Genomic DNA, 14,609 nt, shown 5'->3' with positions numbered 1-14,609 from the left:
CATTACATTTTAACTATTGTATACTTATGGTCCAAACCACTTCAGTGGGAAATATTGTGTTTTACTCCATGGCGGACTTTTATCTGACAGCTAGTTTGATTTCAGATTAAGATGTTACATTAGAAAACAAATAATAATGCTTTGCTAAGATTAAACCAGTGGTTGCCAACCTTTTTGGCTTGTGACGCCTTTAAAAGAAAGCACTGTGTACATTTCAGATGTCTATGAGAGTGATTTCCTCATTAAACTCCTCAGATAGTTTCATTTAAATAATTGTTCGAGGTCCAAAAGGGGTCAAATGATGAGGAAAAGTAAATACAAAGAGAAATGGAACTGCCCCAGCTTGGAAACCACAACCTAACTGTATACAAAGTAGTTAAACACAGCAAAACAGTGGGAATAATGTGGGACATTTTATTGTGGAATGAGTAGAGGAATGCCTTTGTGTTATTGCCACCAAGTATTTCAACTGCAGAGAAATTAAATTCCAGAAAATAAGCAAGGTATCTTTGTTTCACCACTCTCACCTAAACTGATAACATAACATTTATTTGTGTGTCTCAATTTCATGACATACACAACAAAAGCAAATACACAAAACACAACGCTTTCTGTTGTCGAATGAAGATGTTTTCTTTATTATTCTATGTTCTGTCTATTTGCATGCGTTCTTATGTTGAAGTGCATTGAATTCTCAGGGCCACCAGATTTGCCACAAGTAGCCTTCAGCTGATGAGTGGATTGTCAGACACAGAGACTCCAGCCAATATGCCTGCATCATTGTGCTCAATGCTCTTTGTCCTCAAAATGTGACCAGGAACCTCATTGAGGACCATTTCTTCACCGTGCCTGTATGAAAAGAGTTTTCCCATGCTCATCAAGAAATCTATTTTGTCATTGTTTTTTTGTCATTTTATCACACGCATGCTGCATGGCACTGTGTATACTGTACCTCACATAGGCCCCACAGATTCCTAATTCACAGCAAACAGAGGTGATTTTTAGTGGAAGTCCTCTCCTCAGCAGGACGTTCAGGTCTGTTCTTGGTCTGATCCTGTCCATCAGAATATAAGCAGCTCTCCTTTTCTCACTTTTGACCTCCTGTAGTACTCGGACAATGTCTTCTCCAAAATAATTGTTCCCTGAAGTGGTAAAGCAGGCACACAACATACGAGTCATGACATGTTATATTCAGTGACTTGTAAAGAAATACTAATACATTTCATGTTTTAAGTCTTTCAAAGAGCATGTCAATGTCATCTTACCTCCTCCTTCTCTCTGAGGCTTCAGGACAAACTTATCCGGGATGGCCAAAGCCATGGCCACTGCCTGGTCACCTTCTGGACCCTGAAGGCCAGAAGAGGTCATAAAAAATTACACATTCTGAAAGATTACAGTGAATAATACTTTTTAGTATAGCCAGATATCAGCATCAACACCAGCTTTTCTCTCAGCATGCAGTTGACTTTTCGTGTTTTAGAGAGGTGTTGATACAACACTATGGCAGAGTTTAAATTAGATTAAACTTTACTTATACAGCAGAGATTGTGTAATATGCACTACAGAAATAAAATATGACGAAGAACTAGGAAGTAATGAAGTGATATATCATGTATATCTTTTAAATATGTATGTAGTTATTTTTTATGTTTTATGTTATGTCTGCGCCTACTTGTCATGTTCCTGTATGTCTATACCTGTATGTACAACTGAGAGCAAAGTGAACTGGAGTCAAATTCCTCCTGTGTGTACACACATCTGGCCAATAAAGCGATTCAGATTCAGATGTTTTATTATTATGAAGAAAAGGTGCCTTGATCACATTTGTCAGGCCTCATGGATACACACAGTGTGTTTTGGAGAGAAGTCTTTATGAGGTGCATTAAGAGTGCCAGGTTTCTTCCATTTGTGCACGATAACAGGGTGTGTGATAACAGGCGTGTATGTGCTTTTTTTCTCACCATGTCTAGAGTGTAGAGGCCAGTGAACGTTGCTCTGATCTGCTCCACTATTTGGGGCTGGCCGGGAAAGAACTTCTCCAGAACTCCAGGTTTCGCAAGCACCTGCTGGACCTTCTTGGTTCCAGCTAGGTGAGTGCTGATATCTGGACATTTCACAGCCAGAGAGCGCTCCATCAGAAGACGAGCATCCCAAGTCTACACCATACAAAAATTCTGTGTTTAAAATGATTCTCAACTGGAGAGATTCTTTTATATGAATTGAAATGTTTTCTAAAGAACATGTTTTCTTACATCTTTTTATGATACATGTACTAGTGATCAGGAAACACTAGGTGTCAGGTGTCAACAAATATTGTAAAGGTATGTGATGCATCTGGAGCACGGAGCCAAGGGTTAGTTCTAGGCTTTTTTTAAAGCCTAGGTGGCATCTTCTATTTACATTTTATTTCTAGCTTTATCCTCATCTAACCAACCTCGCCACACATCCTGAAAAATACTGTACATGAACACACAGATATTTCCAGTGGATCGTTTAGCATGCATGCTCGTTTTCTTAACACTGCTGTGTTTTAATTATTGAATGAACAGCATGCAGACCTGCTAACTTGCAGTGATCAAGGAGATAAATGACAGGTATGCACTTTTTTTTATTATCATTTTGTAATATACTCTGAACTTTTAATTGTGTAGCTGTTTTTGTCTGTCTGTTTGTTTTGTTTTTTAAGGCTGAGTCCTACACTCTTTTTAAATCCTAGGTAGCGTCAACTTTTTCACATTTCATTCCCAGTCTTTTCTTTATGTAACCAACCTAGCCACACATCCTGAAAAATACTGAACAGGAATACACAAATACTTATCATCCAGTGGATTGTTTAGCAGCTAAAAAGCTTCAAACAACCCCAAATGAATGCTAATCTTTGCTCTGTGTCTGCTGGATGATATCACCTTCATAAGGTGTTTACAGCCTGTCTCTGCTGCCCTCAGGAATCTTCATGTCTCACCTCTTCTGTGTAGTTGTCCGGCATGTAGCCATAGCGGAAGTACACAACAGCTACCTCCAGCCCATCACTGCAGAGAAACAAAAAGCAGTTTGCCTAAATATTACAGTTTCAAAATCCTTTAATGCTACACTGACTTGTAAAAGTGAGAATAGTGCCCCTTTCATTCCTTCTCTGTGCCCTGAAGGCCAGATCTAGCATTGTATAATTTGAGTTAATTGGGTAAGAGTTTCAGTGACAATAGGACAAAAGAATCGCTCATAATCTGCACTTACGTTTGCTTATTTCATTTGTCAGTAAACTGAACATGCTGCTGGTCTCTTTGCCTGTCTCTGATACAATGTCCTATGAGCACAGCAATACGTCACCCATGACCAACTATGGGTCTTCAGCTAAGAAGAAGCTGGCTCTGTATTCTCAGTATGTCTAACCACTATTTTTTTGCCATGAGTTATATGAGTGCTGTTGTGTCTGTCTCCTCATCTGATTCTGATACAGCCTTCCGCATACAATGATCACTCTTTACCATTTCCAATTCACCTAACACATACTCACATAAACAGTTTTTTGTCATCACCCAGAGATGCTCTTCTGGACACCTCCTCAAACCTTCTGCGGATAACAGGAATATTCCTGAACAGAAAGAGAGAACGCTGTTTCAGCTTAACAAATAAGAAACTCTTGGTGTTTGCATGACGTCATCAGGTATCATACACATCTATCCCCACCTGTTCCACAGCTCTTTCTCCATGCAAAGATGAGTGAGTCTGCTTATCTGGACATCCTCAACCAGAAACAGGATTACTGCCCTGCAGAATGAGAACCAGTGCTATTTTGTTTGTTTGTTACAATTGAAGTACAAAGTAGCTCATCTTAGTTAAGTAAAGAAACTTAAATTCAGAAATGGTATGGTTGTATTTTGTTTAATAAGGAAGACAGGTCTGAGAATATTTTAATTTTCTGTTGTTGAGTTTATTGAACACTAAATGTAATGAGGTCTCTTTCTTTCAACCTGGTTGGCTTTGAAGCAAATTGAGTGACGGCACAGAGATTTTGTTTTGTGGTACAACTGAGATGGATTTATTTATTTATTTATTTATTTATTTATTTATTTATTTATTTATTTATTTATTTATTATTATTTTGATTTTATTAACATTTCATTTATTTATTTATACTTATGTCTTTTTTTTTATCCTTTATATTTTCATGTGGGTGCAAAACATTATCTAGTCCCAACTACTAGTGTGGGTTGTAATGTCAGGAGGAAACGAGAACCGACCGCCTGATTGAACTGGTTAGCCCCAAGTGGACATGTAGGCGATGAAGTGCGAGTACAAGGAATACATCGGCGCCTACAACGCCCCAACTGGGCCATTCAGTGTTTGCCTTACACCTGCGTGCAACATCTCAGTCCCCCCTTATCCCTAACACTGAGCACCCCAGGGATTTGTTTTGAGTCCGCCTGCTATACTCCCATGTATAAAACATTATAATGAATGGCCTATCTGAATAGAGAAGCCTGGCCCACTGGTGTCAAGGCAACAAGATACCTCGAAAATCAGAAAGACTCATGAACATGATAGTGGAGGAAACTACACTCCCCTTAATCACACAGGTAGTGGCACATGTAATAGCTGTAAAAACCTTGGGTGTCGTCACAGCCTAAGGCAGGGTAACCAGGTACATGAGAAAAGACACAAATGAAAGACTCAGTAACCTGAACTAGTGCAGAAGCAGTGGGTTTATTATCACAAAAGTACAAGTACAAAAGCTCATGTGATAGCCAGTTGAGCTGGGAAGGCAGTGCCAAACTAGCAAGCGGGTTCATAAGTAAGCGCCTAAGTTTCAAAGTCATTAAAGAGGCAAAAGGTCCAAGAAAACCAAGTAGCAGTTAAAACTGGAAATACAACAAATGGCTGTGAAAACTGAACAGGGAATCAAGATGAACTGGATAATGGAGAAAAAAATAACAAAATAACTTCAATATAAAATAAAAAAATCTTGAGACGATTTTCCCATGTGCTTTGTTGGTTAAAATGTTAACATTCGTACATATTATTTCACACAGAATACAAGAGGAATAAAAGGGAAATGACTTACATTAGGAATCTCCTGTCCCAACGCTTTGCTACAGAAAAAGGTTCCGTGTACAGTTGTTGACTGGATTCTAAAAAAAAAAATTACATAGAAAATATACATGAAGTCTGTAAAATTGTAGATGTAAAAAAGTACAATTGAAAAAAAATATAGAACTGACTCTAACCTTGTAATTTTCATTTTTTTGGCTTTGGTAGTTTGTGACGTCTGACCCCGGGGGGGAAGAAGGTGGCTCCGATTGGAGGTGCAGAGAGGTGCACTGAAATTTAGGGCGTAAGAGAGATACAGGGTGTGGGGAGAGGTTGACTGGACATAAGGAGTTAAGGAGACAGGATGATGGCCAGGAGGCAGCTCAGAGACGCAGAAGAGGAGGGAGACGTGAGAAAAGGGAAGAACGTTGGTAAGGCTTCTTATGAAGATATATCAGTCTGCATTTTTCCTCCACACTGAGACGGTCCATATTCCGATTTCTCTGCACTGTCGTCCTTCTCATTTCCTTTTACAGAAGCTGGTCCATATTCCTCATTTTCTTCCTCCTGCACAGCACACGGAGATTGTCCATATTCATCATTTTCCTCCTTCAACTGAGATCTGGTCCATGATTCCTCATTTTTCCTCCTCAGAGATCTGGTCCATATTCCTCATGCCATATTGGTCATCCTCATTCAGTTCATCCATCGAGACTGTCCAGCTGGCTGGTGTCCCTTTTTCACCTGCAGCTGGTTGTCTGAAGGTGGAGAATAGAATTCTGCAAATAGTTTAATAGTAAATATCAATTTAAAACCTGGACAACTTAAAAGTTAAATTCTCTGATGGACACGTTGCTTTACTTTACAGCAACATAGTAAATGAACACTGTAATCAAGATATGCTGCGTATTGAGGAATCTTGGGTCCATATTGATACATGTTTACACATTTGTACTTTAGTACCAGGCATCCTTGGAGACCTTATCAAGTAGGTGTGAAAAATGATTATTAACAATCCCCAACTGAATTCCAGTTGAGTAATTAAGACAAAATAAGCAAGGTAAGATGAGTGGAAGCCACATTCAGTCAATAACCTGATGGATCCAGCTCAATGGCAACCAGCATTGAATGTGGCCGATCAGTGGTGGCTCCATCACCGAAGCAGACCCTGGGTTCAGAGTGGTTGCCTCACCGAGGACCCGAAGTCGCGTGGACCTCCTTATGACTCCTGAACCTAGTGACATTCTCCATGACCACTCACGCATGATCCGTCAACCAAGCCGAGAGGCAAGGACCGTATGGGCATACTGGTGCGCTGGGTATGCACTGACACAATTGCCATCGTATGCTCCGCCTGGGGGCGGGGGTATTCTCCACCCTCTCGTTTCGTACCATGATTTAACTCAGTGATTCTCATGACTCAGGCAGGCCTCTTGCTAAAACTAATCTAATAGTCCACAAAATTTAAATCAGAATTGGACAAAAGTGGTCCAGCCCAGAACACAAAGGTAAAACAAACATCTACTTCTCAGCAGGTGTTCCATACAGCTTCTCATTTTCGTGAGGAGCTCCTGTACACCACCTCAGCCGGCTCAACTGATGGGATAATGTCGCTCCACATTTGGGCCTTTCCCGATGTATGATGGCACGAAATGAAATGGGGGCACTGTAGTTTCAGGACATGCAGTTTTTTGAGACCTGTGGGAACGACAAGAAAAATCTATGCAGTCAGACTGTGTTTCGACAAACAGTAGTGTATATACAGAAGTAGATCAGCATAGGCAGTATAGGCCAGCTAAAGGTCGAGAAGTGCAACAACATAATAATGTTAAATTTGTTTTTTTCTTAGTTTTTAAAGAAAATCAATCGATCCCCATTTTTATGTCCACCCATGCATACAAACACGAAACACTTCTTTGTTGGTCATAGATAGTTAAAAAATAAAATAATTTACAGTGACTCAAGCATTAACATTCGGGTCATAACCCCCTTAATAACTTCAGCTGTCCCCAGCTAACTCTTACTAAATAGAAACAGTTGTGTCTTTAAGTTAATGGTTAGTAAAAATACGAATTCAGAAGCAGTAAACTGATGTTTATTTCTAGTTTGATGTAATTTATCCTATGCTGATGTTGAGCATCTTTCTTTTATAGCGCTATTTCATATGTATATACCTATGTGATAGTTTTGATTTAACATTTAACAACAAGGAAACAACTAACACTGTATAAAATAAAGTAATGTGTCTGGTAGGCCCATACGAGCTACGTAAACTTACCGACAGCTGAGCAGAAATGAAAATCCTGGCTGAATTGGCGGTTCGTTTGTTACTGATGCCGGCCCAGTTGGCTGTTTTTATTTTAGCTCTGCTTGTTTGTTGTTTTAACTTCTGCTTGGACTCTAGACTGCTCAACATCCACTGCAGGGCGTTCAGGTAGGATGTGTTTCTTAGCCTGCAGGAAAGGGCCCACGGCTTTTTGTTTTTTGGCTTTGTCATTTCTGTGCAAAATAAAAAATGAAACATGCAGGGAGATTTCACGTTGTGAGATGATTACACAAATGAGCAAAGAACATCAAATAACTGCTTTTTTGTGTGCAATAGAATTCATGTTCCACTACTGTAATAATGAAATATAATATGGCGTCGTAACTGAACACTGATTTACAGTATGCAGTCTTAGACAAAAGATAGATAAATGCATATCTGGCCTCTCGGCCTATCTGGGGTACTGAGCATACCCTGCTCCCCTAGCAGAGAGAGAGAGATAAGTCTAATTTCACGCAGATGTTTTAGAGTTAGTCATGTCATTTTTCGGAACTCATCTGACAAACGAGTGGGTGGTGGCTTCAGCATATTCCAGAGGATACCGCCCTGCACACGCGGGAGCTGAAGATTCATTTTAATCCAATTTAACACCGACTTCATTATGTGTCAATATTGTTTTAATCATTTAAATTTGGGCTGGGTGGTTGATAACATTTATTCTTTGGCACATATTTTTCTTACGTTACATGGACTAAGAGGAAGAAAAAAATCTAACATTTTGTTTAGTTAGAGAGTCAACTGGTACACAGACTGCTTCGCTGAAAATATTTTATGTTTGATATAAGCTCATTATTATTCCTGTCAATATGCAATAATTAGTGATGTATGAATCACAATTCATCTGAATCAGTACTAGCGGATCATCTTACTGACTCAGGATTAACAAGTCTGTGTTCTTTATCTTGTCTCTCAAATTAAAATGATAAATGTGTCATTCCCTACTCTCCCTTTAACCTGTAACAATCTAACCTTTACAATATATTCCTCCCAGCCATGTTATCATGGACAATGAAGCTGTTGTCCACTGAGGGGCATCACAAAACGTCGGTATTTGATGAGCCGGGAATGAGAAACGGTTTGAAATGCAGCAACGAAATGGATGTTTATTTTGTGGTAGAAAAGTACACAGTGTTGTTGCTTTAAGAGAAGCACTTGTCACTGTCCAATTCTTAAGTTAAACTGTCCCATAAACTGAATATAAATGCCTTAGTTAATGAACTGTGCTATATAAGTAAAGTTACTTTGCTTGCTCTAGGTCAGTAATAAGTTAAATCTGCATATGGTAGTGGTAGGGTAGTACATGCGCTTACTGTGTGTAGCTACGAATGCATTAGTGGCATGGGACTGGTCTGCATAAACTTACTCAACAGGTCAGTAACACACCTTGCAGCATGGGCGTGTTGGTAGCTATGTTGTGTCCAGACACAATTTATTAGGTGGCGTAATCCCTGTTAAGATCATGTTCAAGAGGAAAGTAGATTCTACATTTAATTGCACACAATCTACTGTCATGACATTTAATGCTGATAAAAGACTTAATTCAGCATCTATATTCTTTGTTTCACTTTTTTAATGTACAAAGGTACATACCAACCGGCTTACCTGATCACAGTGATAAAAGAGGCATTTTAGAAATCCATGTCGGTGGAGGAAGTGTGAAGACCAGCCCATGTTAAAGAGCATATTATTTTAGTTTTAGTTATTAAATCTGTGATGCACTCTAGATACCGGATCATCTACAGACAGACTATGCTGTGATGAATGTAAAACTTTTCCTATGCATACAGACTGGGAGTTCAGTATAACTGAATGAGTGAGAAAATGTTGCTGCAGAGGTACAGTACTGAAGGAGGGACCTATGATGCTTAGTGACATGGGATTGTCTGCACACACTTACTACACAGGTCAGTTACAAACCCCTGCAGCATGGGCATCCTGGTAGCTGTGGTGTTGTTTATGGGGTTGTGTTTCAGTTAGAACAGCCCACCATGGGTACCGTCAAAATTACTCATTCGTATTACTTCATTACTTCATCTTGCATTAGCGACGCTTTTATTATCAAAGCGCTTACAGAGGAGGACTAATATTAGCTCCCGAATCCTTTCCAAACCACGTCATGATGCGACGGCGAATATTACGTGGTGAACTACAAAATTCAGAAGATGGACTACAAAACGCGCGCAGTCGAGAAAGCAGTCCACGGTCAACAACAATCAACACGTCTGTCCATAGTCACATGCTCCTCTCTGCTGTACGTCTACACACTGTTTAATAAATGAATGTTTTCCTGTTGTGTGAATGGCTGAACAGCGCGTCGATTTTTTTTTTTTGTCGCGCCCGCAAGGAATTGCCTTAACCTCCTTTCTTTTCGTAAAGGGTGGTCCGGTGTATCCTACGCTAAATGAGATATTAAAGGAAGCATTGAAGCTCCTTTCCTTAACAACAGTTTGAAACTTCGAACAGCTCTTTTCATGGGGCTACTTTAACACTTCCGGGCCATTCCACTCAGTTAAGGAAGGTTCCTACATAGACATATAGACATAGACGGCCGCATTGAGCGCTGAATGCGTACGGTCGACGTCGCCGCCATATTGGATGTGGCAGATCGCCCGTAAACTAATACAAGGAAATGGACTGAACTTCATAAAGCGCCTTTTCTACAAAGTGCTTTAAGTTAATGTCTCTTATACACCATTCACACACAACACTAATATATCTGGTAAACAAACAGGCACCAAAAACAACGTATGTAACTTTTAAAGTGATGATTATAAATCGTTTACTCCTTATGTAAGCACCAAACCAACAGATTTTTTCTAATGCGGAGTGTTTACAGCTACTAATGTGTGTGTAACACTGTTACTGTGATGATAAATATTGAAATATTTATATTTAACATTTAATCTGTGTCTATAATAACCAGATCCTGAATGTAGATGGTGACATGAGGGTTTTTCTGAATAAAGAGTTTAACCAGCCAGTAAGGAAAGTAACAGGTACATTTAAAAGTACAATTTTAAGTTTCATGAACATTACTTTACGTACATACATTTTAACTATTGTATACTTATGGTCCAAACCACTTTCAGTGGGAAATTGTGTTTTTACTCTGGCGGACTTTTACCTGACAGCTAGTTTGATTTCAGATTAAGATGTTACATTAGAAAACAAATAATAATGTTTGCTAAGATTAAACCAGTGGTTGCCAACCTTTTTGGCTTGTGACGCCTTTAAAAGAAAGCACTGTGTACATTTCAGATGTCTATGAGATGTTAGCTTTTGCTACAAAGAGCGATTTCCTCATTAACTTCTCAGATAGTTTTCATTTAAATAATTGTTCGGGTCCAAAAGGGTCAATGATGAGAAAAGTAAATACAAAGAGAAATGGTAACCCCAGCTTGGAAACCACAACCTAACTGTAGACACAAACAGTGGGATTAATGTGGGACACTTTTATTTTGGAATGATTAGAGGAATGCCTTTGTGTTTACTGACACCTAGTGTTCAGGTCTATTTCATAAATAGTATTTCAACTGCAGAGAAATTAAATTCCAGAAATAAGCAAGGTATCTTTTGTTTCACAAACTCCCACCTGAACTAGATACATAACATTTATTGTGTGTCTCAATTTCATGACATACACAACAAAAGCAAAACACAAGACACAACCGCTTTCTGTTGTCGAATGAAGATGTTTTCTTATTATTCTATGTTCTGTCTATTGCATGCGTTCTTATGTTGAAGTGCATTGAATTCTCAGGACCACCAGATTTGCCACAAGTAGCCTTAGATGATGAGTGGATTGTCAGACACAGAGACTCCCAGCCAATATGCCTGCAATCATTGGGCTCAATGCTCTTTGTCCTCAAATGGGACCAGGAACCTCATTGAGGACCATTTTCTTCACCGTGCCTGGTATGAAAAGAGTTTTCCCATGCTCATCAAGAAATCTATTTTGTCATTTGTTTTTTTTGTCATTTTATCACACGCATGCTGCATGGCACTGTGTATACTGTACTCACATAGGCCCCAAAGATCCTAATTCACAGCAAACAGAGGTGATTTTTAGTGGAAGTCCTCTCCTCAGCAGGACGTTCAGGTCTGTTCTTGGTCTGATCCGGTCCATCAGAATATAAGCAGCTCTCCTTTTCTCACTTTTGACCTCCTGTAGTACTCGGACAATGTCCTCTCCAAAATAATTGTTCCCTGAAGTGGTAAAGCAGGCACACAACATACGAGTCATGACATTGTTATATCATGACTTGTAAAGAAATACTAATACATTTCATGTTTTAAGTCTTCCAAAGAGCATGTCATGTCCATCTTACCTCCTCCTTCTCTGGAGGCTTCAGGAACAACTTATCCGGGATGGCCAAAGCCATGGCCACTGCCGGGTCACCTTCTGGACCCTGGAGGCCAGAAGAGGTCATAAAAAATTCGACAAAGATTACAGTGAATAATACTTTTTAGTATAGCCAGACATCAGCATCAACACCAGCTTTTCTCTCAGCATGCAGTTGACTTTTCGTGTTAGAGAGGGGTTGATCAACACTATGGCAGAGTTTAAATTAGATTAAATTATACTTTACTTATAACAGCAAGATTGTGTAATATGGCACTACAGAAATAAAAATATGACGAGAACTAGGAAGTAATGAAGTGATATCATGTATACTTTTAAATATGTATGTAGTTTTTATTTTTATGTTTTATGTTATGTCTGCGCGCCTACTTGTCATGTTCCTGTAATGTCTATACCTGTATGTACAACTGAGAGCAAAGTGAACCGGAGTCAAATTCTCCTGTGTGTACACACATCTGGCAATAAGCGATTCAGATTCAGATGTTTTATTATGAAGAAAAGTGCCTTGATCAAATTGTCAGCCTCATGGATACACACAGTGTGTTTTGGAGAGAAGTCCTTTAGGAGTTGCATAAGAGTGCCAGGTTTCTTCCATTTGTGGCAAGATAACAGGGTGTGTGATAACAGGCAGGTAGTGCTTTTTTCTCACCAGGTCTAGAGGGTAGAGGCCAGTGAACGTTGCTCGGATCTGCTCAACTATTGGGGCGGGCCGGGAAAGAACTTTCTCCAGAACTCCAGGTTTCGCAAGCACCTGCTGGACCTCTTGGTTCCAGCTAGGTGAGTGCTGATATCTGGACATTTCACAGCCAGAGAGCGCTCCATCAGAAGACGAGCATCCCAAGTCTACACCATACAAAATTCTGTGTTTAAAATGATTCTCAACTGGAGAGATTTTTATATGACTTAAATGTTTTCTAAAGACATGTTTTCTTACATCTTTTTATGATACATGTACTAGTGATTAGGAAACACTAGGTGTCAGGTGTCAACAAATATTGTAAAGGTATGTGATGCATCTGGAGCACGGAGCCAAGGGTTAGTTCTAGCTTTTTTTTTTTAAGCCGAGGTGGCATCTTCTATTTACATTTATTTCTAGCTTTATCCTCATCTAACCGCCTCGCCACACATCCTGAAAAATACTGTACATGAACCACAGATATTTCCAGTGGATATTTGCATGCATGCTTGTTTCTTAAACACTGTTGTGTTTTAATTATTGAATGAACAGCAGGCAGACCTGCTAACTTGCAGTGATCAAGGAGATAAATGACAGGTATGCCTTTTTTTATTATCATTTTTGTAATATACTCTGAACTTTTAATTGTGTAGCTGTTTTTGTCTGTCTGTTTGTTTTGTTTTTTAAGGCTGAGTCATACGCTGTTTTTTAAATCCTAGGTAGCGTCAACTTTTTTCACATTTCATCCCAGTCCTTTTTTTATGAACCAACCTAGCCACACATCCTGAAAAATACTGAACAGGAATACACAAATACTTATCATCCAGTGGATTATTTAGCAGCTAAAAAGCTTCAAACAACCCCAAATGAATGCTAATCTTTGCTCTGTGTCTGCTGGAGATGATATCACCTTCATAAGGTGTTTACAGCCTGTCTCTGCTGCCCTCAGGAATCTTCATGTCTCACCTCTTCTGTGTAGTTGTCCGGCATGTAGCCAGCGGAAGTACACAACAGCTACCCCCACCCATCACTGCAGAGAAACAAAGCAGTTTGCCTCAAAATTACAGTTTCAAAATCCTTAATGCTACACGGACTTGTAAAAGGTGAGATAGTGCCTCTTTCATTCCTCTCTCTGCCCTGAAGGCCAGATCTAGCATTGTATAATTTGAGTTAATTGGGTAAGAGTTTCAGTGACAATAGGACAAAAGAACGCTCATAATCTGCACTTACGTTTGCTTATTTCATTTGTCAGTAAACTGAACATGCTGCTGGCTCTTTGCCTGTCTCTGATACAATGTCCTATGAGCACAGCAATACGCCACCCATGACCACTAGGGGTCTTCAGCTAAGAAGAAGCTGGCTCTATATTCTCAGTATCTGTCTAACCACTATTTTTTTGCCATGAGTTATATGAGTGCTGTGTGGTCTGTCTCCTCATCTGTCTGATACAGCCTTCCGCATACAATGATCACTCTTTACCATTTCCAATTCAACTACACATACTCACATAAACAGTTTTTTGTCATCACCCAGAGATGCTCTTCTGGACACCTCCTCAAACCTTCTGCGGATAACAGGAATATTCCTGAACAGAAAGAGAGAACGCTGTTTCAGCTAACAAAAAGAACTCTTGGTGTTTGCATGACGTCATCAGGTATCATACACATCTATCCCCACCTGTTCCACAACTCTTTCTCCATGCAAAGATGAGTGAGTTTCTATCGGGACATCCTCAACCAGAAACAGGATTACTGCCCTGCAGAATGAGAACCAGTGCTTTTGTGTTTGTTTGTTACAATTGAAGTACAAAGTAGCTCACTTAGTTAAGTAAATAAACTAAATTCAGAAATGGTATGGTTGTATTTTGTTTAATAAGGAAGACAGGTCTGAGAATATTTTAATTTTCTGTTGTGAGTTTATTGAACACTAAATGTAATGAGGTCTCTTTCTTTCAACCTGGTTGGCTTTAAAGCAAATTGAGTGACGGCACAGAGATTTTGTTTGTGGTACAACTGAGATGGAGTTATTATTATTTATTTTTATTTATTTATTTATTTTTATTCTGATTGGTTCGTATAATTAATACATATATATAATATATATATATATATATATCTATATAGTATAGATAGATGAACACTATAATATATAATATATCTATATATATGATTATATATAAGATATCATATATTTTGTCCCAGAGCATTAACCATGGA

The 14,609-nt window shown here is 39.1% G+C and overlaps 1 protein-coding gene across 1 annotated transcript in view; it reads right to left on the bottom strand.

Moving 5' to 3' along the window:
• Positions 1 to 595: 595 nt before the first annotated feature.
• Positions 596 to 14,609, bottom strand: part of LOC104930772 (glutathione synthetase) — a 19,039-nt gene continuing 5,025 nt past the window's right edge. The window contains exons 7-13 of the mRNA XM_027288977.1: positions 3,688 to 3,768; positions 3,515 to 3,592; positions 2,963 to 3,029; positions 1,962 to 2,156; positions 1,266 to 1,347; positions 953 to 1,142; positions 596 to 849 (exon numbers count right to left, since the gene is read on the bottom strand). Of these exons, the coding sequence (XP_027144778.1) occupies positions 726 to 849; positions 953 to 1,142; positions 1,266 to 1,347; positions 1,962 to 2,156; positions 2,963 to 3,029; positions 3,515 to 3,592; positions 3,688 to 3,768 (817 nt within the window). The 3' untranslated portion in view covers positions 596 to 725. The remainder of the gene's footprint in view (positions 850 to 952; positions 1,143 to 1,265; positions 1,348 to 1,961; positions 2,157 to 2,962; positions 3,030 to 3,514; positions 3,593 to 3,687; positions 3,769 to 14,609) is intronic.

Source organism: Larimichthys crocea, chromosome XV (genome assembly GCF_000972845.2).
Source record: "Larimichthys crocea isolate SSNF chromosome XV, L_crocea_2.0, whole genome shotgun sequence".
NCBI lineage: Eukaryota > Metazoa > Chordata > Actinopteri > Sciaenidae > Larimichthys > Larimichthys crocea.
The sequence above is the reverse complement of the archived record's forward strand: the minus strand, read 5'-3'. Positions and strand labels throughout refer to the sequence as shown.